At 45.1% G+C, this 23,476-nt stretch overlaps 1 protein-coding gene across 1 annotated transcript in view; it reads right to left on the bottom strand.

Moving 5' to 3' along the window:
* Positions 1-23,476, bottom strand: part of ADCY9 (adenylate cyclase 9) — a 458,142-nt gene that overhangs the window by 164,774 nt on the left and 269,892 nt on the right. Inside the window, exon 4 of the mRNA XM_086941385.1 lies at positions 9,132-9,239. Within this exon, the coding sequence (XP_086797511.1) occupies positions 9,132-9,239 (108 nt within the window). The remainder of the gene's footprint in view (positions 1-9,131; positions 9,240-23,476) is intronic.

The following is a 23,476-nucleotide window of genomic DNA, read 5'->3' on the forward strand; positions in this document are numbered from 1 at the left end:
GAGGCCTAGATCAACCAATCGTCCAGGTACGGGTAGACAAACACCTTGTTCTTCCTCCGGTGTGCCGCCACCACCCCCATGCACTTCGAGAACGTTCTCGGCGCAGACTTTAGTCCGAATGGGAGAACTGTGTATTGATAATGATTGGTGCCGACTTGGAACCGCAGGAACTTCCTGTGTTTGTGTGCAATGGGCACATGGAAGTACGCATCCTGTAGGTCTATAGCACATAGCCAGTCTCCCTGTTGCAACTGAGGATAAATCTGATTCAACGACAGCATGCAAAACTTTTCCCTGCGAATCCATCTGTTTGCCTGCCGCAAGTCCAGAATGGGCCTGAACTCGTTCTTGTCCTTCTTGCGAACCAGGAAGAACCAGGAGTACAGACCTCTTCCTCTCTGAGACAGAGGCACGTCTTCTATCGCCCTTTTCCTTAACAGGATATCTGCCTCCGCCTGAAGCTCACGCAGTTGAAAGTGCGAGCTGACCGGTGGAATTGCTTGAGGCGGGCTGGTGAACCGAAGACTGTATCCATTGCAAACAATATTCATCACCCACTTGTCCTGAGTAATTTTTCTCCACTCTGCCTGAAAAAATTGAATGCTTCCCCCTACCGGAGTGGGTAACAGATCCGGGGAAAGTAAGTGCTCAGGACCTAGACCCGGCCGGGCCTTTGGTCGCTGGTGCAGACTGTTGGCCGCCTCTGCCCTTCGGGCGTTTCTGGAACGGCTCACGGAACTGTTGATGTTGCTGCGACTGTCCCGAAGCTTGGCCACGTCCTCTGCCCTGCCCACCGAACTTCCGTTGGAATGGGCGGTACGACTTCTTCGTTTCTTTGGGCTTCTCTAGACCCACAGCCGTGAGTGTTTCGGCCTCCGCCTTCATGCGGGCCATTTCGTCATCCGCATGTTTCCCAAATAGGGTTTCGCCAGAGAATGGAAGGTTGGCTACCCTTTGCTGTGCGTCTGCTTTCAGTGACGTAAGGCGGAGCCAGGCATGACGTCGCTGGTTAATCCCATGGCAAAAGCCATGTGCCGCTAAGAGGGATGAATCTGCCGCAGCGCTGATAATTTGATTCCCTACCAACATCCCTTCGTTTAGCACTTCATGGAAGTCTTCCCGCTTATCGCGAGGCAAGTGTTCCGCAAACTGCTGGGTGGTGGCATGTTGTTTGAGGGCCGCCGTCACAATCACAGAATCCGGAGGAGGTTCCACCCTTAGAAAAGCCGGGGGTTGGCCCATGCGGTGGAAGCGGTGGTAGTGGTCGTCCCGGTGGAAGCGGAGGGTTGGTGGGAGGGTCCTCCTTAGGTACAGGAGGAGGGGGCGACTTAGGCCGAGGTGGTGTATATACCACCGAGTACACCGAGCCCGGTGACTTCTTCGGGGAAGGGGACTGTGACCCAGCCCCTTCAGCAGGCGATCGCTTTCTCCTGCGCCCTCCACTAGATCCAGCCTGACTTTTGGCGCCAGAACTCCTCCAGCGTCGTTTGGGAGAGTTGGAGCGACTCCTAGACGCAGATCTCTTCCTTCTCGACGCTGAACGTCTCTTTTCCGGCGTCGAACGTTGCCTCCGCGACTCTGGCATCGAACGCCGCCTCCGCGACGTCGACCTCTTCTTCCTTGACGCCGAACGCCGCCTCCGCAACGTCGACCTCTCCTTCCTAGACGTCGAACGCCGCCTCCGCTACGTCGACCAGTCCATTTTCGACGATGAGCGTCGACTCCTCCTTCTCAAGGTCCTCGACGTCGAGGAACCCCTCGACGCCGATCTTAGTCTTCACAGCGATCGACGGTGTCGCCTCGACGGCGAGCGCCGACGCCTGTCGCTCCTTCTTCGACGTAGATAGTCTGACGCTGACACCGCGCCCTTAGACGTCGAATCCACACGCCGTCTCGACCCAGAGCCCCAGGGAGATGGGGAACACACCGTCGTCATCCCTCTCGACGTCGTCGTCGATGCAATCGACGCCGGCGGAGACCGGGACCGTTTGCTGGTCTTCCTGCCTCTGGGGAGCCCCCCAGAGGCCTCAGCAGAGGCAGAGGAAGCTTTCCCGGTCTGCCCAGACCCACCTACAGCCTGCAGTCGTCTGTCCTCTAGGCCTTGCAGCCTAATCTTCAGCCTTTCCCTCAGAGTTCTTGCAGATGTCACACTCTTCAGGGACATGTGCTTCAGGAAGGCAGATGATGCAGACCTCGTGTGGATCAGTCTTGGCCTTCTTCCTCCCACAGATAGGGCATTTGTCAAAAAGGGCAGGCATTTTAGAGCCCTAAAACACCTGAACAAACACACAGGAGAGAAGGGAAAGCACCAAGACAAAAACTGAAACACTTTAAAATCACAAAGTGCACAAAAAATCCAATAAACCCTTGAAAAAGGGGAGAGCTCAATGCCAGGGTCCTGTTAGCAGGAGCCGGAAAAAAGAACTGAAAGTAAAAGGGACCTGCTGTGCATTCTGGGATACTGGGAGAAAGTTCGGGAAAGTTCTCTTAAAGGCACAGTATTATTTAAGCCACATAATGGCAGCCTATGGGGCTTGTCTGTCCATGCCTTCCTCTCTATCATTCCAGAGTCTTTTACTGGTAGAGGCAAGTTTCTCTGTGGTAGAAAATGCGCAGGCTGTGTTGTATGTGGTGTTTGGTGGAATTTCTAGTTGAAGTACTGGACAGTGTAGCCTGTGGATATAGGCTGCATTATTTGTCTTTAAATTCTCTCTTAAGTGTCTTTGCAGTTTCTGCATGATTTGACAATTTAAGAGATTATTTATGATTGCCGGGGTCCACGTATATGGGCGGGGCTATTCACTAGATTATGACTATACACAGAGATCCCCTACTACAGAACAGACTGTAGTCATCCCTCTCGACGCCGTAGTCGGTGCAATCGACCCAGACGGAGAATGGGGACGCTTGCTGGTCTTTCTGCCCCTGGGTAGCCCCCCAGAGGCCTCAGCACGGGCAGAGGAAGCCCCTCTAGACCCACCTTGCGCCTTCAGCCTTCTTTCCTCAAGGCCTTGAAGCCTGATCTTTTTTCTGTCCTTCAGGGTCTTGCCAGAGAAACCCTGACAAATCACACACTCCGCTGGGACATGGGAAGAGGGAAGGCAGAGGATACACACCTCATGGGGATCTGATTTGGCCTTCTTCCTGGAGCACTCCGGACATTTGTCAAATAATGCAGGCATATTTGACATAATAAGGGTGCAAAAACCAAGAAGAAAAGCACCAAGTACTTTAGAAAGCACTCAACTTGAAATAAAAGTGAAAAATCACCAATAAACCCTTGAAAAGGGAGAGCTCAATGCTCCAGGGTCCTGCTTGCAGGACCCGGAAAAAAGAACTGAAAGTAAAAGAGACCTGCAGTGCATTCTGGGATACTATGAAGTCCCGGAAAGTTCTCTTAAAGGCACAGTATCCTGTTCTGAGCCACATAATGGCAGCCTAATGGGCTTGTCTGTCCAGGTCTTCCTCTCCATCATTCCAGAGGGGTTTTTGCTGCTGAGGCAAGGGAAATCTGGACAGGCTTTGCTGTTTGTGGATTTTTGGTGGAATTTCTAGTGGAAGTACTGGACAGTGTAGCCTGGTTTTATAGGCTGCATTATCGGTCTTTAATTCTGTCTTAAGTGTCTGTGCAGTTCTGCATTTTTTCGACACTTTAAGAGATTATTTTTTATTGCTCCGGGGTCCACGCACATGGGCGGGACTATTCACTAGATTAGGACTATACACAGAGATCCCCTACTACAGAACTTATTTTTCAATATAAATGCACACAGATTTCTACGACCACCTACAATTCCAAAAGACATTCTATTATCACTTTATTTGTTCATCCAAAGAACGCAACCTGTATGACAATCACAAATCTATGTTGAAAAAAAACAAAGCCATGTGCCTGGTGGTTTTAGACATTTTTTACACAGTGCAAAATGGATTACTGCCAATAAATGATTATTAAGGTCTTCTCATTAAATAGCATCATTGTCTCAGCAATTAGTTACATGAATCAAAAGTCACATCAAATACATTTTTTGACTACAGTTTAAACATCCAAGAAAGAAAGAAATGTCTCAAAAATAAGATCAATGTCCAAGTCCTAAGACGCAATATAAGCCATCTCAACAAATATCTTCAGACTGCTTTTGAAGTCTGAAGACCAATCCTTTACTCCAGCACAAATTGCCCCTTATATTTTCTTTTTATATAAGCAATACATCTCAGACTTGTATGAATGTGTCCTTAGAACTGTGCAGCACACCTCTATACAGAATCTGACTGTTGGAAGATCTTTCGTAGATCCCTTGTAAAGATTCAAGACCCACCATGGCCAGAGAAGGCTAGTATGTACCAGTTCATGCACAAAGCTTACTCTGTGTGATGTGACTATCTATATTATGATTTTTATTAGCATTTCTGCATGCTTACTGTAATTCAGGGTCGCAGTAAGGCAGATTTTAGCACAATACAAAACTCTGACGCAAGCAAGATCAAACCTATAAATTCCCTGTATGCCTTAAGGGAGCAAAGCAGTATGACGGAGGATTACAAAATCTTTCTAAAGCGGTTACAATGTTTACTCAAAAACATTGTCTAGGATTCTAGTGTTGACTTCAGTTACTTCTGCATATTGCTCATTAAGTGCTGATACTAGGTAGGCTATGTAGGCCTCCCAAGCTCGAGCATAACTACGATCTTGAAACATGGCTCAGATGTATCTGTCAATCCTGCAATGAACAGATGCTTGGGAGTGGTCTTGTAACCATCTCAGATATTTTGTGGAAGATTACGGTTTTCTTGGACAGGAAGCCATTGGAGCCAAACTTTAAAATTAAGACTTTTCTGTGCTGCAGGCTCCAACAAGGATTCAGTAATAGACTATTCCAGAACTTCTCTCTATCATTGGAATAGCAGTGTCCTGCAGTAATAATAAGTTCAGCCTCCAAGTTCTTTCACAAAGAAGCAGAAAGTGTAGAACAAGCATAGCGTTTAATCACCTATTTTTTAGGGTGACCTGGTTCCAGCACTCAAGGTTGGCTTCTAATTAGTAGCAACTCTCAAGTGCTGCTGGCAAATGACTACTTATGTCAGTGCTACAGTAAAAGCTACTTACCTTCGGTAACGCTACATCTGGTAGAGACACAGTCTAGCTGCAGATTCTTTCACTTAGAATTTTCCCCAGGCGTCAGTCTGCGCGCCATGGGGCGGTGTCGTACAGGTCCGTAATGACGTCGTCCGCGGATATAACGTCATTGGAGCCATATAAGTCTCCTCTGGAGCACGGACGTCCGTGTTCTACTGTGAAATATTTCCGCATCAGAACGCAGAGCCACTATTAAAACTGGATGTGGAAACAGTGTGCCGAAAAAGATAAAAAAATCTTTGAAGCAACAATAACATTTCCTAACAAATGGTATGAAAATACCAGACATAGGTTTCAATAATAATAAATCAAAATGTAACACAGAGCCATAAGGAACTCTGCGCCCTACTGAATAACCCATATAAAGGGGAGACCATACCCTCTAGGAACCAATCCTAAATGGTAATGAACAATATGGAAATAGTTCAACAGACCCTACAACAGCACTAAACTGTTAGTGAATTCACACCATTACATGATCTATTGACAGAATCAGTGGCAAGGTGTAATGCCACCAAGAAACTTTGCATAGAATGAAGAAATAATTAAAAACTGTTCCCTGAAGAAAGAACCCAGGGTACAAAAGAAGTACAGACATACTTTACCAGCTACCCACATTCGGAAAAGGATGGTGAACGCAACATTTTCACATAAGTAAGCAACCAGCTCAAAAAGTTTGTTTAGACCAAACCTAGATTCAGATAGAGATTACTCACATATAAGGCCAGCATTGAAAGGGTATGATCTTTACCTCAAATGACCTTTGCAGAGCAGGGAGAATGGGTTGGGCGTTAAGAAATCTGCGACTAGACCATCTCTCCACCAGATATAGCATTACCCAAGGTAAGTAACTTTTACATCTGATAGAGACATCTAGCCGCAGATTCCTTAACTTAGAATTACATACCATAGCTATACGCCACTGGAGGAGGGACTGCGAACAAATCCCACAAAAGTTCTCAAGGAGAATAGGTGGTCAACTAAAGGCTGACCCAGTACATATGGGAATAGTAAAACAAGAGCTTGGCTCATAATAGAACCTATGACTTCTGTCATGAAGCAAATAAATAAAAGTAACTGTACAGGCCGAAGGAAATTGGTTCGTTAGGAGAAAGGGTCAAAAAAGCTTTTAGAGTCTTCTGACAGACATGACCACTTTACCCCAATAGGGGGGAAAAAAGACTGAATGACCAAAAGCTTCAAATGCATGATAGAAGACCCATAATTTCTGCTGTTTCTGACAATGAGAAACAGAAAAAAAGTCTGACAATAAGAAGCAGAAAAAGAGATGTCCTACTGGAAACTCAATAGGACCGTCAAAACCCATTCCCCAAAGGAATAAGAACACCACCCCTTGCCATGATTAATATAGTGTGGACAAATTGTAACATCCACAATCATTCAAAGACACAAAATTGGCCAATGAATACTGCAAAAATGCAGAGACATATAAAACTTGCCCACTACATGATCAAACTTCGAAAGACGGAACATAACTTTGAGTCCCAGTCAGCTCAGAATACCATGGCAAGCAAAAAATATATATAAATGTAGCAAAAAGGGACGCACATAAAGTGCAATTCAAATAGAAGTACGTCCATGTCAACAACAGGTACATACAACACCCATGATGCATGACAATATGACAAGTACAGCAACACGCAGTAACATGTAAACTCCGTATATCGTCATACATAACATCTCTGAGAGATTTGGAAACATTTTCACCGCCCCAACAAAAAGGAGAGGGGGGGGGAGGGGTTGCCGCCACCACAACAGTATATGTGATTTGTCTGAAGAAAATTGCGGTCTGTCTATTGGCAAACATGAAAACACAATCATAAACCTCACAAATTGAGAAATGTGAAAGAAAAAGTACATGCCCTCCAGAATATAGGAAATGTATACTAGACAGAATTACATTTGTATACCGCCTTGGGAAGGTATTGACTGTATTGGAGTATTAAATCCATATTTATACTAGACGCTGTTGTTGACCCTAAAGGAGGAACTCAATTGTGAACTAGGGCAACGATCCGACTTGCTAAACCTCTTCAAAGCTTTGAGGCACTCAAAGAAATACTTAGGAAGCAAAACATATCACAGAGGCCACTGGTTTGGAAAAAAAACAAATGTGTGAAAATGCAACAGAACATTGTGAAAGACTATCACAAGTAGAAAATAGAGCCCTTAGCTCACAACAATAGTTCTTAGAAGAAGTATTCCAGAAAATCTATACAATAGCAAACCAATACTCCACATAGAGTAAGTCATAAACCCATAAAAAAGGGGCATGGTTTATTAAGACGAGCTCCTTATCAGATATAATGGAAAATAAATAAACCACCTACCCAGCTGCAAACACTATCCAGGAAGTAAAGACTCAAATCCGGAGAGTGAAAGTCTACTATAAGTCAGAAGTAGTGCTTACACTTCAACACTACCAATGCCATGAAAACCATAACTAAAGAGGCACAGCAATGGACATCATAAAACAAATTAAAGGTCCAATCACAAGTTGCCAGCCCTGAGGCGCTGGACTGCAGAATCAGCAGGGCTATCGAATAATTTGAGGCCATCAAATAGTAAATCCTTTAGGCTCTCCCAAACATTCTCAGTGAAACTAGAATCAAGTAGCCAAGCGTGCTCCCTTAGAGCTACAGAACTAGACATAGCCCTACCTATCCAACCTGATAGTGAACTTAAGCATTTCACGACCATCCTGTACCAGCTGAAAAAGTTCATCTCTAACTTTTTCTGGAAGGGAACGGAGTAGTCGGTCGACCGAATCCCATAGGGTAATGGAAGCCCTTCCAAACACACAGGATGTATTCAAAGACCTTAGGGCCGAAATAGTGGATGCAAACAAATTACGGCCACACGTCTCCAACCACAGAGACTCTCTGCTTGGTGGATGCGAGGGAGGAGCTTCCAAATTCAGCGAAGCCGAAGCTACCTGCACAACAAGCCCTCCGGCCTTAGGGTGCTGAGAAAGACAAGCTGGGTTATCTGGAGCCGGTCGATGATGCTGCCCAAAAGGTACGCTTAACAGAGACTCCAGACGTTGACTTGGCCCATGTCTCTAAAAGAATGTTGTATAGCGACTCTCTGGTGGCAAGGAACCCTCTGCGGATGTCACAAACATCATAGCAGGAAGCTGCACTGGGCTGTGTCCCGACATTGTAGTGATGCCAGTTACTGAGCCAGGATCCTTGATCGGCGCAGAGGACGAACCCGCTGGCGAACATCTAATCAGAGGCCCCTACACCTCTTTGGGGCCCCGAAGGTGCTCCAGGGAGAGGCATTGGCCCAAAAAATGGCTTGCAAAGCCTCGAAAAACACTTTCATTTGGGCCATAGTTGCCCCCTCACCAGGATTTGGTGGAAACCTCTGGGTCGACTCCTGCACCACCGGCTCCGGTAGGGAGCAGGATGAACTGGATCTGCGTTACTGCGCAGAAAAGAAGAAAACTGACATCCGCGCGCCAGCGGGACTTTTATGGCTCCACTGACATCTTATCAGTGGACGACGTCTTTACAGAGCCATCTAACACTGCCCGGCGCGGAGACATACTGCTGAAAAAATTTCAGGATCCAGATTGGCACCTGGGGGAAATTCTAAGTTAAGGAATCTGCAGCTAGATGTCTCTTTCAGATATAATATCATTGCTCAGCAGCCTGAGCGTGACCTCGCAGTTGTAAAGCAAACAACTGAATTATCACCAGTGCCGTAAACCATACAAGAGGACCTAAATGCAAAGGTACAAAAAGAGGAGAATGGCAAGTGCAATTGTGAAGACTTGGTCACAAACACGCTACATGACATTTAAAAAGTCTATTTATTGATGCATGCACAGACAATTGAATATGCAAATGATTCATTACAAATATGGGCAAGAGGATGTGAAGAGGGAGTAATTTAAATGAGAGGACTGACAAGGGGTTGAAAGGTGGTTATGGCAGAGAGTAAAGAGACCATGTGAAGTGAAAGTTACCTTGTTGGTGACATTCTTGTGTTCCTCCTGGCACCCATTTTGAACAGCTCCCTCTTCAACATTTATGTCACATTTTGGAGGAAATGTAATGTTGCACGAAGGACAGGTCTGCAGGGAGGAAATTCCAACATTAACAATTCGGAATGTGGGAAAATATAAGCTATTTGCATAATAACGTGTTACTGTGCTTCACCAACAATAAAAAATATATCCAGTACATATAAGCAGCTATCATATTTAATCAATAAAATAACAAACACAATTCACAACTTTAAAAACAAAGCTAACAAAGGTATTCATCTTTAAAAAAAAAGTGAACATATCAAAAACTCTTAGCTTCAAAATACCATCCTATAGCCTGATTACAAGTTGTGCGGAACCAATTAAATACCAATAGGCCTTGGTGGGATATTTGCTGTGTTCGGGATATACTTGCTAAGCTGGGATTTATCTTCACTGAAAAGAGGCACAGAATGCAGAATCTGGTTGTAAGACACTGAGCGCCACATGTACAAAGGTAAGTGTTTGCAATTACAAATAGCAAATGTTTGTGAATCGCTAATGGTAATCGCAAACACCAATGTACAAACGCGTGTTCTACCCATTTTACAATTCCTAGCGAGTCGCAAAAAGACCTACCTCATTTTGATGAGGTAGGTCTCGGTTTGTGACCCATCGGAAGTCGCAAAAATCAGAGGGATAGTGGCCATGTCTGATTGCTTTTCAATAAAGAAATCTTTTTTTTAAGCAGCTCATTTTCCTTAAAGGGACCACTGCCTGCCCTTAAAAGGAACAAGGGGTGCTGAACTGTTATCTTCTAATAAAGCAATTTTTCTTGCCATTCACACCGCTCCTACCACCACAATTGGCAATTCGACAAAGAGCCTCAGAATGCCTGCTCCGCCGTTCAACACGGTCCAACTCTGCTCGTCGCCGGTGAAAAGATGAAGACACTACGAAACCCAGGTCAGAGAAAATTGGCTTAATTAAAAGAGAAGGTAACAGGGTCGGATAGACCAGGCAATAGCCACCAACTGTCCTTCCCCCTCCTCATTCTACCCTGGAGACAGTTGTCGTGGAGGCGCATGCCCCGGGTCTTGACAGGAGAACCCAACGCGTATTAAATGTCATATTTGTACTCAGTGTATCGTATACAAAACTAAATATAATTAACTACAAGACAGCAGTACAGCCCTTATTCACATTAGTCAAGCAGGTGTCCCCAAATTGGCAAATAAATCAACATATAACCAGCATAAATTCCACTTCCAATATTATAGCAAATTCAGTTTTCAGCCCCAATGCTAACATGGCCAAATTAGTTTCAAGAGTGAGAGAGAGAGAAGGTAGTAAAAGTTGGAAGCTGAGAACACACTGAAGCTTTCCCAAGTGCTTCTCAGTATTTTAGAGTTAACCTGTGGTTCAGTCTCCTCTTCGCGGGAGGAGGACCTCCTACACCTTACACCTCGTCTAAGGTGATTGCTGCTCACCACGAACCTTAGTAGATGAGTGGGAGATACAAGGGTAAACACAGCTCAGGTGAAAACCAGGATCCACCTGAGCTCCAAAGGGGGGGGGTGACAATCACTGGTCTGGACACCCACAGGTAGGGCAGGGGAGTTTAACAGTGAATGGCTAGAGATTCTATTATCCAGGATAGGCTCTGCTATTGAGAGAGGAGTTCATTTCTTCACTCTAGTGATTAAGGGACATTCACAAAGGAAACTTCCTGAAAGGGTGGAGGACTGCTAGTTGAATCGGCTGGGTATTATGTGGGCATGAAGAAAGCCAAGACAATACCCTTAATCCTGAAGATTAGGATATGATCACTACTAGACGTCCTTCTTGACAAGAAAACTCAATGCAATATAAAGCAGTCACTGTAAGGTGGTAGTGCCGTCTATCTATTTTGAGCTAAATCTGCTAAATATGGAGGCCACAGTCAGGGAGCCATGAAAGGTCAATTGGTAAGTACTTTACCATGGTAATTTGGGATAGAAAGGAGGTAGCAGTTAGCAGTTCTCCTTTTTCGGAGCACTACAAGGACCAGAGTGATTACTCCACACAGTACCAACAGATAAAAAAGAAATTACTTTCCACTATCTCTGTCGACAAGACAAGCCCATGAGTACCCTTCATGTTCAGAATATCTTTCGGTATGGTTTTACTGTTTTGGTTCACGAGACCAGTGAAGACTTCATGTTTATAAGATTTTTTGTAATATTTAACTTTAGCTCAAAGCGGACTTGTAATAGTATAAAGAAAGAGAATTCCTTGCCCTGGAGGTTATAGCATTTTAGTCACTCAAGAAAAATTGTATATTGCAGGTTTTAAACCATTAATCATTTTGTAAATTCAAACTTGTGGTGTCATTTGTAGAGATAAAAGGAAAGGAAATTGGGATGTGGGTAAATGGGCTGGGCTACTGAGTCCCATTTATCCCTACGGTACTCAAAGATGGCCAGGCCATAAAAGGTCATATTTAGCCCTAGCTTCCTAGTGGACAGAGGAAGAAATCAAGTTGAAAAACACAATTACTACAAAATAAAAATGCTTAGGACTTGGGTCAAGCATTTTATTCCTCTCCAGAAACATCTTTCAATCTAGGAAGGAAAGCTCCAGCCGCTTCCAGATGGGTGTTTGTACGTATGTATTGGTATTTGTAGAACAGGAATCTAGGTGATGTGATTCAAGATCGCTTGCAATGAGGGGGAATATATCTGGGTGTGCCCTCAGTTGTGTAATAATGTAGCTTTCTTGAAAGAGGTGACCTTTACATCATTTCTAAATTGTAGGAAGGGTAGGGCTTTTCTGATGTTGATAGGGCTGTAGTGAAAGCATGCTTTTAATTTGGGAACTCGACTCTTGAGCAGCATGCTGCAATGTTGCAGACACGTGCCAGTTCAGCAGTTTTTTCTGGATATTCTGCAGATCACTCCTCTTTGATCTTCAAGACTGAAAACAGAAGAATGCACTTTTGCTCATATTTCGAATCCTACTTTTTCATAAGCACTATTCTTGCCATACTACCCAGACTCCTGAGTATTACCATTGTTGTCCCTTCCCCTGAACTCTTCTGTCGTCTTGGAGACCAATATAACATCATTCAGTGTTGTTTCTGTGCAACCACTGCTTTATGGCCTCTAGTTTCTCATATTGTGTGGGGAGGACACTCATTTTACCTGTTCCTTTGTATTCCCTGAAGGCTATAGCCTTCCAGCCTGGGGCCTAGGGAGGAGGCCTCAAAGCTCAGTCAGAGGCAGCCATTTTGGTAATATGCTTATTCTGCCTCATGGCTAAACAAATTTAAAAAATAAACTTTTTGGAATATGGCTTCTTGGATTTGATGTACTTCCTGTCCTGGAAAATGTATTTGTATTGTGTATATCTAGAAGGGATATAAAAAAAATTATGCTTATTGAATTGTTAAATATTTAGCTTACATATTGCTCAGATACGTTCTGATTCAGCTAGTGAATGGCTTGTGGAACCTCAATCTGGTACGAGGGTTGTTTAAAATCAATATCAAGCGAGCTGGTATAGGATGTAGACAAAATAAGACTTTGCATGAGACTGGGTGAGGGAAGTAGATGGAGTTGCAGGTTGACAGTGGGTTGGGTGTCAGTGAATAATATGGGTAAAAGGAGGATGCATGGTGAGCATGTTCGCACAACGAAAGATGGTGGAATATATAAGACCAAGAGTAAATCGCTAATGTAGAGCTGGAGGTGAACAGTCATCTTTGAAGGAACTCACAACGGCTTAGTGTAATTGAAGCAGCTTTTGAGCAGAACTTGTCTACGAGAAGTGTATAGTGTAACTCACAATCACCCTGGTCACAGTGCGTACAATGACTTCTATTGCTTTTCTTTAATTATGATGATCAGCTGAATACGCTGTACTGTTCCATTTTGCAGAGGTTGGAAAGGGTTCCTTGAAGTAGGCTGCAGATTCATTACTATGATTATTCAGAGCAGTAAGAATGAGCTGCAGTAGGATGGCACAATGCCCCTTCTCTCTAGGACAGGACTAGAAGAGATGACCCAGTCCTAACATGAAGCCGACCTGAAAAACGTAATTTAGGAATAACAGAGAATGGCTAGGAATTTGAGGCTAGATAGAATCTCTACAAGATAAGGCGTTTACCGAAGGAAAGTAACTTGTTCACCTAATAGAGACTTCTAGCTGCAGATTCCTTTTGAATAGATACTCTAGCAATACATCACCAGAGGTGGGTCTGTGGACCAATTTCAGACGAGGAAGTCCTGCAGGACCGAACAGGCAAAGCACCCGTCCCAACAGATCTGCTGTCCAGACAGTAGTGTTTTGTGAAGTTGTGCAAGGAACCAAAGGTGCTGCCTGGCATATATCCAGGACCAAAAACTACACATGCTAACGCAGTGGTGGCAGCCTTAGTTCTTTTAGAATGAGAATGCAAGCCCTCAGGGGGTTGCTTTTTGGACAATGCTTAGCTACAAGGACTGCCATCACCTTGGTAAATACCTGCAGGGTTCTGGTAAGGTCAAAAGGCAATGCAGTGCACCGAAAGTGCTCATGGCCCACTGTGAACTTCAGGGAACGCCTGTGGGTAGGCAGGACGGGAATGGAGAAATATGCGTCCTGCAAGTCCAATTCTACCGTCCAGTCTCCTGGGTCCAGGGCAGATAAGACAGGAGTGAGTGTGAGCATTTTGAATTTCTCCTTCTTGAGGAAGAAATTGAGGGGGTGCATGTCTAGGATAGGACCAAGGCCTCCGTTCTTCTTGGGCACCAGAAGTAGCGTGAATAGCAACTACGACCTACTTCTGGTGTTGGCACCCTCTCTATGGCTCTCTTGGCCAAGACAGCTGTCACCTCCTGGCGGCAAAGGGTTAGGTCATCCTCCGTCATTCTGTCATAAGCAGGTAGCATGAAGGGAAGGTTAGTCACAAACAGGAGGGGGTGGTCCGTTCGGACAATCTGCAAAACTCATTGGTCTGATGTTTTATACGAAGGGTTAGGTCATCCTCCGTCATAAGCAGGTAGCATGAAGGGAAGGTTAGTCACAAACAGGAGGGGTGGTCCGTTCGGACAATCTGCAAAACTCATTGGTCTGATGTTTTATACGAAGGGTAGGTCATCCTCCGTCATTCTGTCATAAGCAGGTAGCATGAAGGGAAGGTTAGTCACAAACAGGAGGGGGTAGTCCGTTCGGGCAATCTGCAAAACTCATCGGTCTGATGTTATATACCGCCAGTGGGGCAGGTGATGGCGGATCCTGCCCACCCCCCCCACCCACTGAATGCCCATGATGGCAAGAGGGCAGACTATAAGGGTTTGGAGGCTGCAGCTGCTGGGGGATTGGTAGACTGGCCCGACCTCTGGCTGCTTGGGGGTCTGCGAGTACAGCGTGCTTGGCAGTGCAGAGGCTGGGATGCAGGCCACGATGGCAGGGAGGTTATGGACGCAGCTGAAAGCCCCTTCTGTGGTCACGAAAGGAGCGAAAGGCAGATTGGGAGCCATTAAAGGGCATGTCCATAAGCAATGTTTGGACATCCCTTGAGAAGCCACTTGTCATCAACCAGGAGTGGCGATGTAAGAGCATTGTCGACAAAACTGCTCTGCCCGGTGAGGAGGTGGTGTCCTAACCATATCAAATCGTGAACTTAGCTGTGTTTCTCCCCTCGGCAACCGCCTGGGAGAGTACGGACGGGGCTTCCTCCGGAACTGTTGGAAGCACCTCCTCAACCGTATCCCACAGAGTACAGAAACAGTGGCCCAAAAGCCATGCTGTGTTCACGGACCGCAGTGCCAGGCTGGTGAAAGAAAACATCTTCTTATCTGAATTGCCCTAAATTGTCTAGCCTCTTGGATTCTCGATCTGGTGGTGCGATTGGGAATAAGCCTGCATTTATGTGGGAAGAGGAGGCTTGGACCACCAAGCTCTCCAGAGTAAGGTATTGTGTGAGGAAGTTGGGATACCCTGGGGTGGGGTGGTGGGCAAACATCATGTTCACAGGAGCCAGAGTTAGGCTTGGACCAAGTCCCAAGCAGAAAGTCAGTAAAAGCTTCCTTAAACGGGAGAAGCAGTTAAGAGAGGGACACCCCTGGTTGAAGCCCTTCTGTCAAGATGTTAGTCTTGGCTCCCTATCCCTCCTCCAAAGCCACGGTAGGAGTAGAAAACAGGTCAGTTTCTGGAGAGGTATCCAGTCCACTTCTGTCTGCCAAATCCTCAAACCAATCCATATTTGTATCATAAGACTGGTGTTCTCCAGGGTCCGGCGACCCCTCCCACTCCTCCCAGAGTCCTAGCCTATACGAATAGGGCCAAGGCTCTGGCCTGAAAGGCTTGGCTCCAGTAGCACTGGAGTCGGCATCAAACTACACCACTCTGGCTCCATGTAAGAGTCAGAGATCATGATGGGGACAGCACTGCCAGTGGGCACCGGGAACATCAGCGCTGGGGTCGATTGATGTGAAACAACCGGTTCTACCATGGATCCAAAGGGCACAACTGGCACTGGTGTGGATCCAGTAGGTACCACAACCAAACCTTCGGGACCAAAGCAACGCCAGAGGGAACAGGCCGCCCACATACGAGGTGCATAGCCTCATGAAACACTCTTAATTGGGCTGGGGTCACTCCACCTCCCAAAAACTTGGGAGGCACTGAGACAGCCCAGGCTCTACCACGATACCAGGCCTCAAATGTCACTGCTCCCTCATCTCGTCAGCCGACGTATGGGGATAAGTCGAAGAGCTCTTAGACTACTTCTTATGGTTAGACTTACTCGAATGGCCTGACGACTTTGAGTGCAACAAGGAACTTGGACTCCGGGACTGCTCCAGGGACCTTAGTCTTGACTGGGATCTGGATCGTCGCCATGTTGCATGTTGAGCTGCCAAGAGCTTGAGGGATCGCTTCCTCAAGGTCTTCGGGTTCATGGTGCGGCAATTGGAGCAGGCTTCAGGATCGTGGTCACGCTCGAGGCACCAAAGGCACACAGATGGGGATCTGTCACTGACATCGAGCGATGACAGGCGCTGCAAGGCTATAAGCTGGCCTTCCGAGAGGACATCACTGTCACACCAGGAGGAAAACCTCAAAAAATCCAAAAAAAAGTTTGTCAAAAAATGCCTAAGGGGTAGCTCTTCTCCGGATCTGAGCTAACTGGTGTGGAAAGAAAAAAACTACCATCAAAGTACTGGGATGGCGCCTATGTAGGCACTGCACACGTCACTCCTGATGAGGATGGCACCACGCAGAACCAAACGATTTCTTCTACTAGTGCCCAGGAGTACTACTCGAGAAAAAATGTCCAGATCCAGTCTGATGCCGAGAGATAATTCAAAAGGTAAGGAATCTGTGGCTAGAAGTCTCTAACAGATCCTCTGAATAATAGTCCGCCACCAGCTTGTTATGTCATGCCAAATGTACACAGTCTCCACATCCTGTTTCACACACTCAAGATGTTCAAGATTTTCAAATGGCTTTCATTCAACACCTGCAGAACTGTCACTTACGCCTCCATCACCAGCAAGCTGGATTACGGCACACACTCTAAGTGTGAATCAACGGGGAACTGACCAGAAGACTCCAGGCTCCACAAAATGTAGCTGCCAGACTTACACTCAGACTACCCCCCCTCCCTTGCACCCACATCACCATGCACCTCAAAGAACTCCACTAGCTCCCCATCCACAAACAAGCACTCTTCAAACTCTGCATGCACATAAACAAATCCTTGCACATCAACCACATAGTCCTCAATAATCGCATTAACATCCACATGTCTACCCCACACATCCACTTAGCCTGACTGACTCCTACACACAAACACATACCAACACAAATACCAACATATGCACAAACGGATCCAGCAGCCAGGCCTTTTCCTACCTCGCTCTCAAAGCTGCCCTGGAACAACCTAACCTTGCACATTAGAGTCAATTCCTCAGTTCCTGAATTTTGCAAGAAACTAAAGACAATGCTAAGACAGCTCAACAATCGCAAATTAAAAAAAATATATAAAAAGTGCAGGGATTAGTTTACACGTTTTAAGCCACTCTTGGAAAGGATTCTTAGTTACGCTTACTGGACTATGTCCCATTTAGAGACCTCCAACCTTTATCATCGCACTTAAAGCTCTTGTTCTAGCAAAGATGGATCTATATTTTTCCTCCTAAAAATCAGCTTACAGTGTCTAAGGAGAAGATTCTTGTCATAACTGTGGCCACTCATGGCATGTTGGTGTAAATCACTGGCTAAAGATAGTGATACATTGACAATCAAAACAGAATCTGTTCATGGGCGAACGTGACAAAAAGACAAGCTGAGCTTTGAGAACCATATATGTTACTTAAAATGAAAAGCTTGTATTTCAGGAAAAAATTGTTTCTTTTTGAGCAAATCAAAAAAGCTTTTGCTTGGAAAGATGTGTAACTATTCAAAATAAAAGCTTACATCCGATATCAAAATTCACATATTTTCAGAAACTGACAAGCTAATGTTGGGGTGCACAGGTTGGCATTTGAAGTTGCAGTGGGTAAAAAATGATGGGCTGGTATGCAGCTCTGAGAGACTGCCAGTGGCTGAGACTTTAGGAAAAATCCAGTTATTGTCTTGGTGGCTTCCTCAGTGTGATTAACAAAAACGGACTCGGCTGTTCCTGAGGAAGGAGAAGGGTACGGTCAATAAAGGGGAGAAAAAGAAAAAGAAAGGGTAGTGCTCTGTGGAGGGCTACCCTGGGTATCCAATTTGTTGGAATTAATGGCCTCACACACTCTTGCGAGTGTCATGCTTCATCATTGGCGGTTGCTCCTCGTAGGGCAGGCGGTGCAATGCCCTACGGGCTCACCTCAAAGAGGGGCTCTTTATCGGAGATCTTTTTTCCAACAGCCTGTGGGTGAAGTGCAAGTGAGGGGCCAGGGAGAGAATGGATAGTGTAGGGAGGTGATTTAAAATACAGCACGAGGTACCGGAGATCAATTTATTCTGGTGGTTCCCATGCTATATGTTAAAAACAGTGGGTAGCCTATGATCGCCAGAAATTAGGATTCCGTATCACGATCTAGGACTACAATTCGTATCGTGAGGTCGACATGTTTCTCGCTAATGCAATTATGCTGCGATTCTTCAGGACCTAATAATATACATCTATCGCAAAGGAATGACCTAGTAAAGTGTCAACCAATAATACATTTAACTTCCTGTTGTACTACCTGCATTGGACTGCTCTTGCCTAAAGGTCAAGGAGTACGGGTGTCAACAGTACCCGGTAGGTGTGGCTTCAAGGGGGAGAACCAAAAGGGGTTTAATGGTGCTCGAGGCCTTGGTCAGGGCAGCTTCGCCTACCCATCTCTACCGGGATCCTCAGTGTGATGTCATGATTGTGACGGGCATGCCTAAACGTGGATCTCGTGCTGACTGGGCCACAAGCCTCAAGCTTCATCTTACTCAACTAGGCTGAATCCAGTCTATGGTTGCGTGCGTTTCTATTGAAATGGGACATGGCCTGGCAGTTTGGGTTGGATTGCTTATATTGAAGCAAGGCCAAGCTTTACTCGCATAAGGCAGTCTTTGTCTGATGTGGAATGGTAGGAGATAAGGGAGAGAAAAAATTTGATGGACGGGATTGAGCGATTCCATGTGGCTTAAGGGTTTGCAGTTACCCCACCCTTCATGACAGCGTTTGTCTCGCATTTTGCAAAAAAATGATAGGCCATATGAAACTACAATTTTTTATTTAAATACCGGTCACATCTGTTTCTAAGTTAAACTAAAAGGTAATTGTGCTAAAAAAAGGACTGTTTGCTTTGCTGTTTTTAAAGGTTTTCTATGGAACGGTGAATCTCCCACAAACTTGGAGAGATTCAGGCTAGACAGGCCGACCACAAAAGTATTGCAACACGTCATGATGACCCTCTTCTGAAACTGGTTTTTTTTGCATGTTTCTGTGAACTAAGGTTTACTAAAAAAAAGTATAATTTGGTCCAATTTTTACAAAATAACCCAAACCCTTTGGAGGAAATCGAGTTTGTTGAATGTTGCAGTTCGGGCGAGTATTTACACCTCGTCACTTTCAAGGGCCATTATCTGTCGCTTCGGACAACCACCATTGAAAGATCAATGGACAGGACACCACTGACCACAGCCCCTCCTCTCTGGATAAAAACATGATTCTGGTACAGAGCACTCTAGGAGCTTTGGAACTTGTCAGAAATAGAAAGGAAACCGCACTTCAGGACATATTCGAATAATTAGGAGAGGGGAAAAGAGAGCTAATTTAAATATACAAAATGTATAGTATTATGCATATCAACAGATATGTGACAGCAGTAATGAATGTGATTTTGTGGCCGTTCAGTTCTAAAGCCAGTCCTTACCTTGTAAATAAATAAGTGCAGGCGCCTGAAGTTTTTCTTAAAAGTCCGAAGCTGTTGCTGACAAATGTCAGGACTGTCAAATATCACATTTGTATAGTCTTGATTCCATCTCATGCCTCTTCCTTCCACCGCCATACAATCTGTGCACCTGTATTTCAATCTTTTGGGTTCTTTTTTATACCTGCTTTCTCTATTTGTCCCTGCTGTTTTTGTCTTCTTCCTTCTTTAGTGTTTTTTACTCTCTGGGTCAAAGTCTGATGACGAAAAGTAAATGCAGGCACCCACAAATAAGTGCTGGTGGGCCCCATGTGCAACAACCGGCTCAAATTAAGCACTGGCTAAAACTAGTAATTGGCTTTTAAGGTTCTTCTAACTGCAACTCACAGTTTTTAGCATCAATGGTACTGCATGTTTTGAGATGTTCCTTTGACTCGGAGTCACAGAGATGTGTCTACAACTGTTTTCAGGTGCTGCAATAAGAGCAAAGTCTAGAATTTGCAGGTAATCCAGTTCGGCGGGAACTGACCAGCACGTGAAGTTTCGGAATTTCCGTTCCTTGCTATGGTAACCGAAGTATAAGAGGCATAGGTGTTCTGACAATATTTTCGTACCTCTTAACTCACTTTCATTTGAAGGGTCTCCCCCTCCTTGGACCCATCTTCTAATCAGAGAACTAACTTCCCACAGACTTCAATGGGATCACCAGCCCGGAAAACACACGCCAAAAACCATGTTTGCATCACCACTACTCAATAATGTAGGTAGTAAAGATATCCTAGGAGACTCTGGCTTAACGTGGCAGCCAGGCTGCTTTAAATATTTGGGCTTAGACTTTTAAAGCGATCTAATATCCACGATACGCATTAATGAGAATGTACTCCTGACTAAAATAAACAAACTTCTTGATGGCTGGTCCCCTTAATATTTATCCTGGTGGGGTAGGGCTGAGACCCTGAAGATGATGGTGACACCTCTGGTAAACTACCTGACAAGTATGCTACCAACGACCCTCTCTGACGACTTCATTCATAAAGTAGAGAAACAGTTCGGCACGTTTCTGTGGCAAGGGAAGAAACCAAGGATATCAATGAAAAAGCTACAGCTAGCTAAAGAAAAAAGGTGGGCTGGGTCTCCTAAACTTCAGACACTACCAAACAGCGTTCCTATGCAAACAAGGCGCACATTGGCTAAACAGGGAATCAGAATATATCCCACTATGGGTGGATATCGAAAAAGCCATCATGGGCACTATTCCACTCCCGGCCCTACTCACCATGGATCTTGCGTATCTACCGCATTCAAAGTATATCTTGTTAAACACAAGAAGGGCGCTCCTGAGACTAGATCAGTCGAACCACAAAGGCCTAAAGCTCAAAAAGTCCACTTCCATAGACCTATGGCATAACCCATCATTAAAAATCAATGGGGTACCTCTTCAGTGGACACACTGGTCCGCTAAAGGTATCAATATGGTAAGCGACCTCTTCGAGGGGAATGATCCTTTACCGTTGTCTTCAAACCAAGCCACACACGCCCTCGCACCAATAGACTTTTACGACTTCCTGAAACTTAAAACACTCCTGTCTGCTCGCTCCTTAACACCCTCTGTACCATGGCGTTGGAGTTCTATCCCACGTATCATTAGGGCAGGTCACTTCGTCTCGAAGGTCTACAAAATGCTCCTCCCCCTCCCCCAAAAAACACACAGACGAAATGAGATAAGATGGGAAGAAGAGCCTAATGCAACGGGTGTGATTTTTGATTGGGACATAATACATACAACTGCCTTTAGGAACAAGGTCTCTCCTATATTATCTCAAACTAAATTCATGTTAATCAACAGAACTTATTGGACACCAGAGAAGCTCTTTAGACTTCATCTAAGGGATAATCCCAAGTGCTGGAATTGTGACGCAGGAGTGGGAGACTTGGCCCACATGATATTTAATTGCCCCTCCTTGAAGAAATATTGGGATAAAATTTTTGATTGCATTGAACATATTTTCTGTATCAAACCTGTCAGGGAATTTGTCTATGCTATATTGGGTATACACGTCCCGAACTTGTCTAATGCTGTTGACCGCCAGCTCCTTGATCTACTACTCACTCTGGCATGCAAAGTAGTGTTATGCAAGTGGAAAAACGCCTCTGAAGTGACATTCAAAATGTGGCAAGAATGGTTGTCCTTTCTGAGAGGGGCCGATAATCCAGCCCTAAACTTGTCCCCAGGGCGTGTTTCTCATAACAAATTGTGGAAATCGCTTGATGCTTCCTCCTTTTCGTTTGACCCTCCGTAGGCGACACAGGCAAAAAGTAAAGCACGAATGCAGTAAACCATTGTCCCTGACGAATGCCCTATACCGTGAGTCGTTCATAGATGTTACAGAGAGGAGATCCTAGGCGGAGATATACGATGAATATGCAACTGTATATGTATATGTATTGACCATCACGTCTTACTTTCTTTTCTGTATTGTATTGGTGTGTTTTTATTATAATCAGGGTCTAGTCTTGAGTGAATTGCATTTATTGTACGTTATTGTATTTTATTGCACCTTATTGTATTGTCTTGTCTTCCTCTTATTTGTCAAATAAAAATGATTTGAATTAAAAAAAAAATAATATTACAGGAACACATATCCCTCCAAAGCCATTTACACTCACTCTCCTAGGAGTAGCTTCTCATATTGTTTCTATACACGGCCTTGTGCTTAACCTTCTGCTTTGCTATACTGCAGAATATACATAGCTGATGACATAGCGCCTCCTTCGCAACAGTATTACACAATACCAGGCCGGCCGCACTAACTTAATGCATCAGGCCTCCCTCCGCACATAGAAGGAACAAAGGGCTTTTCTACCCAGATGTGCAAATTACTCCTCAAAGGATTCTGCACTTTAAAAAAGACACAGAGGGATTATTCTAGAAATGTACGCGATTGCGCTGATACTTAATGATTCTAAGACAGATTTGTTTTTTTTTCTATTGAAAACGCAACACTTCAAATACAACTACTATAAAAAAAAATCGTTTAAATCTGCATTTTTCAGCTAACAAATGAAAATAATTTATAAAGCGCGCTCATACTCTATGGCGCCTTGGCGCTGGAAACGTCATCTGTGCATTTAGCTAACTAAACAAAAAAAAATGTTCCGAACTGTAAAATGCAGGAAAGCCCACGGAAGCGACAATTATTAAGCAAGATCCAGTCAATGGATTATCCATTTTACACATCCGATGCAACCTCTGCTCCCTGGGCAGTGCAGCTCTCCCGCTATTTAAAATAAATAAAACATTTTAAAAAAAAGTAAAATAAAAAAAAAATCTAAGACCTCTCTCACTATCACGAGACATACCACTGAGCTCAGCTGAGTCGTGGCAGCAGGCACACGTGAAGCGGCATTCCTAGGTATGCGCTAACCCGCACGTGGTGTTACCCCTCATAGCTTCCCGTGTACACAGACCGCGGCGGTCCCCGAACAGCAGCACTACTGCTGCCCTCCACGGGGAGGCGCGCATCCCCCTCCAGACTGCACACAAGCGGAAGTGCCAGGCCCCCGTGCGGGCTCCACCGGCCTCATTAGCCGCCGACGTTCACCTCACGCCGCCCCAAGCAGCCTGCGGGGATCCGGGCCCAGGGGCTCTGAATAATACATTAATGCTTTGCTAATGAATGTCAGGGCAGGGACGCGCAAGAATGCAAAGTTTCCTGCAGATCGTAATTTAGCGAGCATCTTAAAGTGCGCAGCACTGAGACCCCCTCCCTGCATTGAGGAACGTGAAAGAGCAAAACACTGCCCGGCTGGCAAAGACTTTCTGCGTTGCCACGCTTGCCCACATTTTGAAAGAGGGAGATTGTGAAAACATAATTTGAAAGAGTTATTTTATCCATCTTGCATTAAAGTGGGAACAATTTTATGTAAGAGAAAACTAAATATAGGTCAGGTATTTAAGTGGGCCGGGTCCTGCCAGTGCTCAGC

This window comes from Lissotriton vulgaris, chromosome 10 (genome assembly GCF_964263255.1).
Source record: "Lissotriton vulgaris chromosome 10, aLisVul1.2, whole genome shotgun sequence".
NCBI classification, from domain to species: domain Eukaryota; kingdom Metazoa; phylum Chordata; class Amphibia; order Caudata; family Salamandridae; genus Lissotriton; species Lissotriton vulgaris.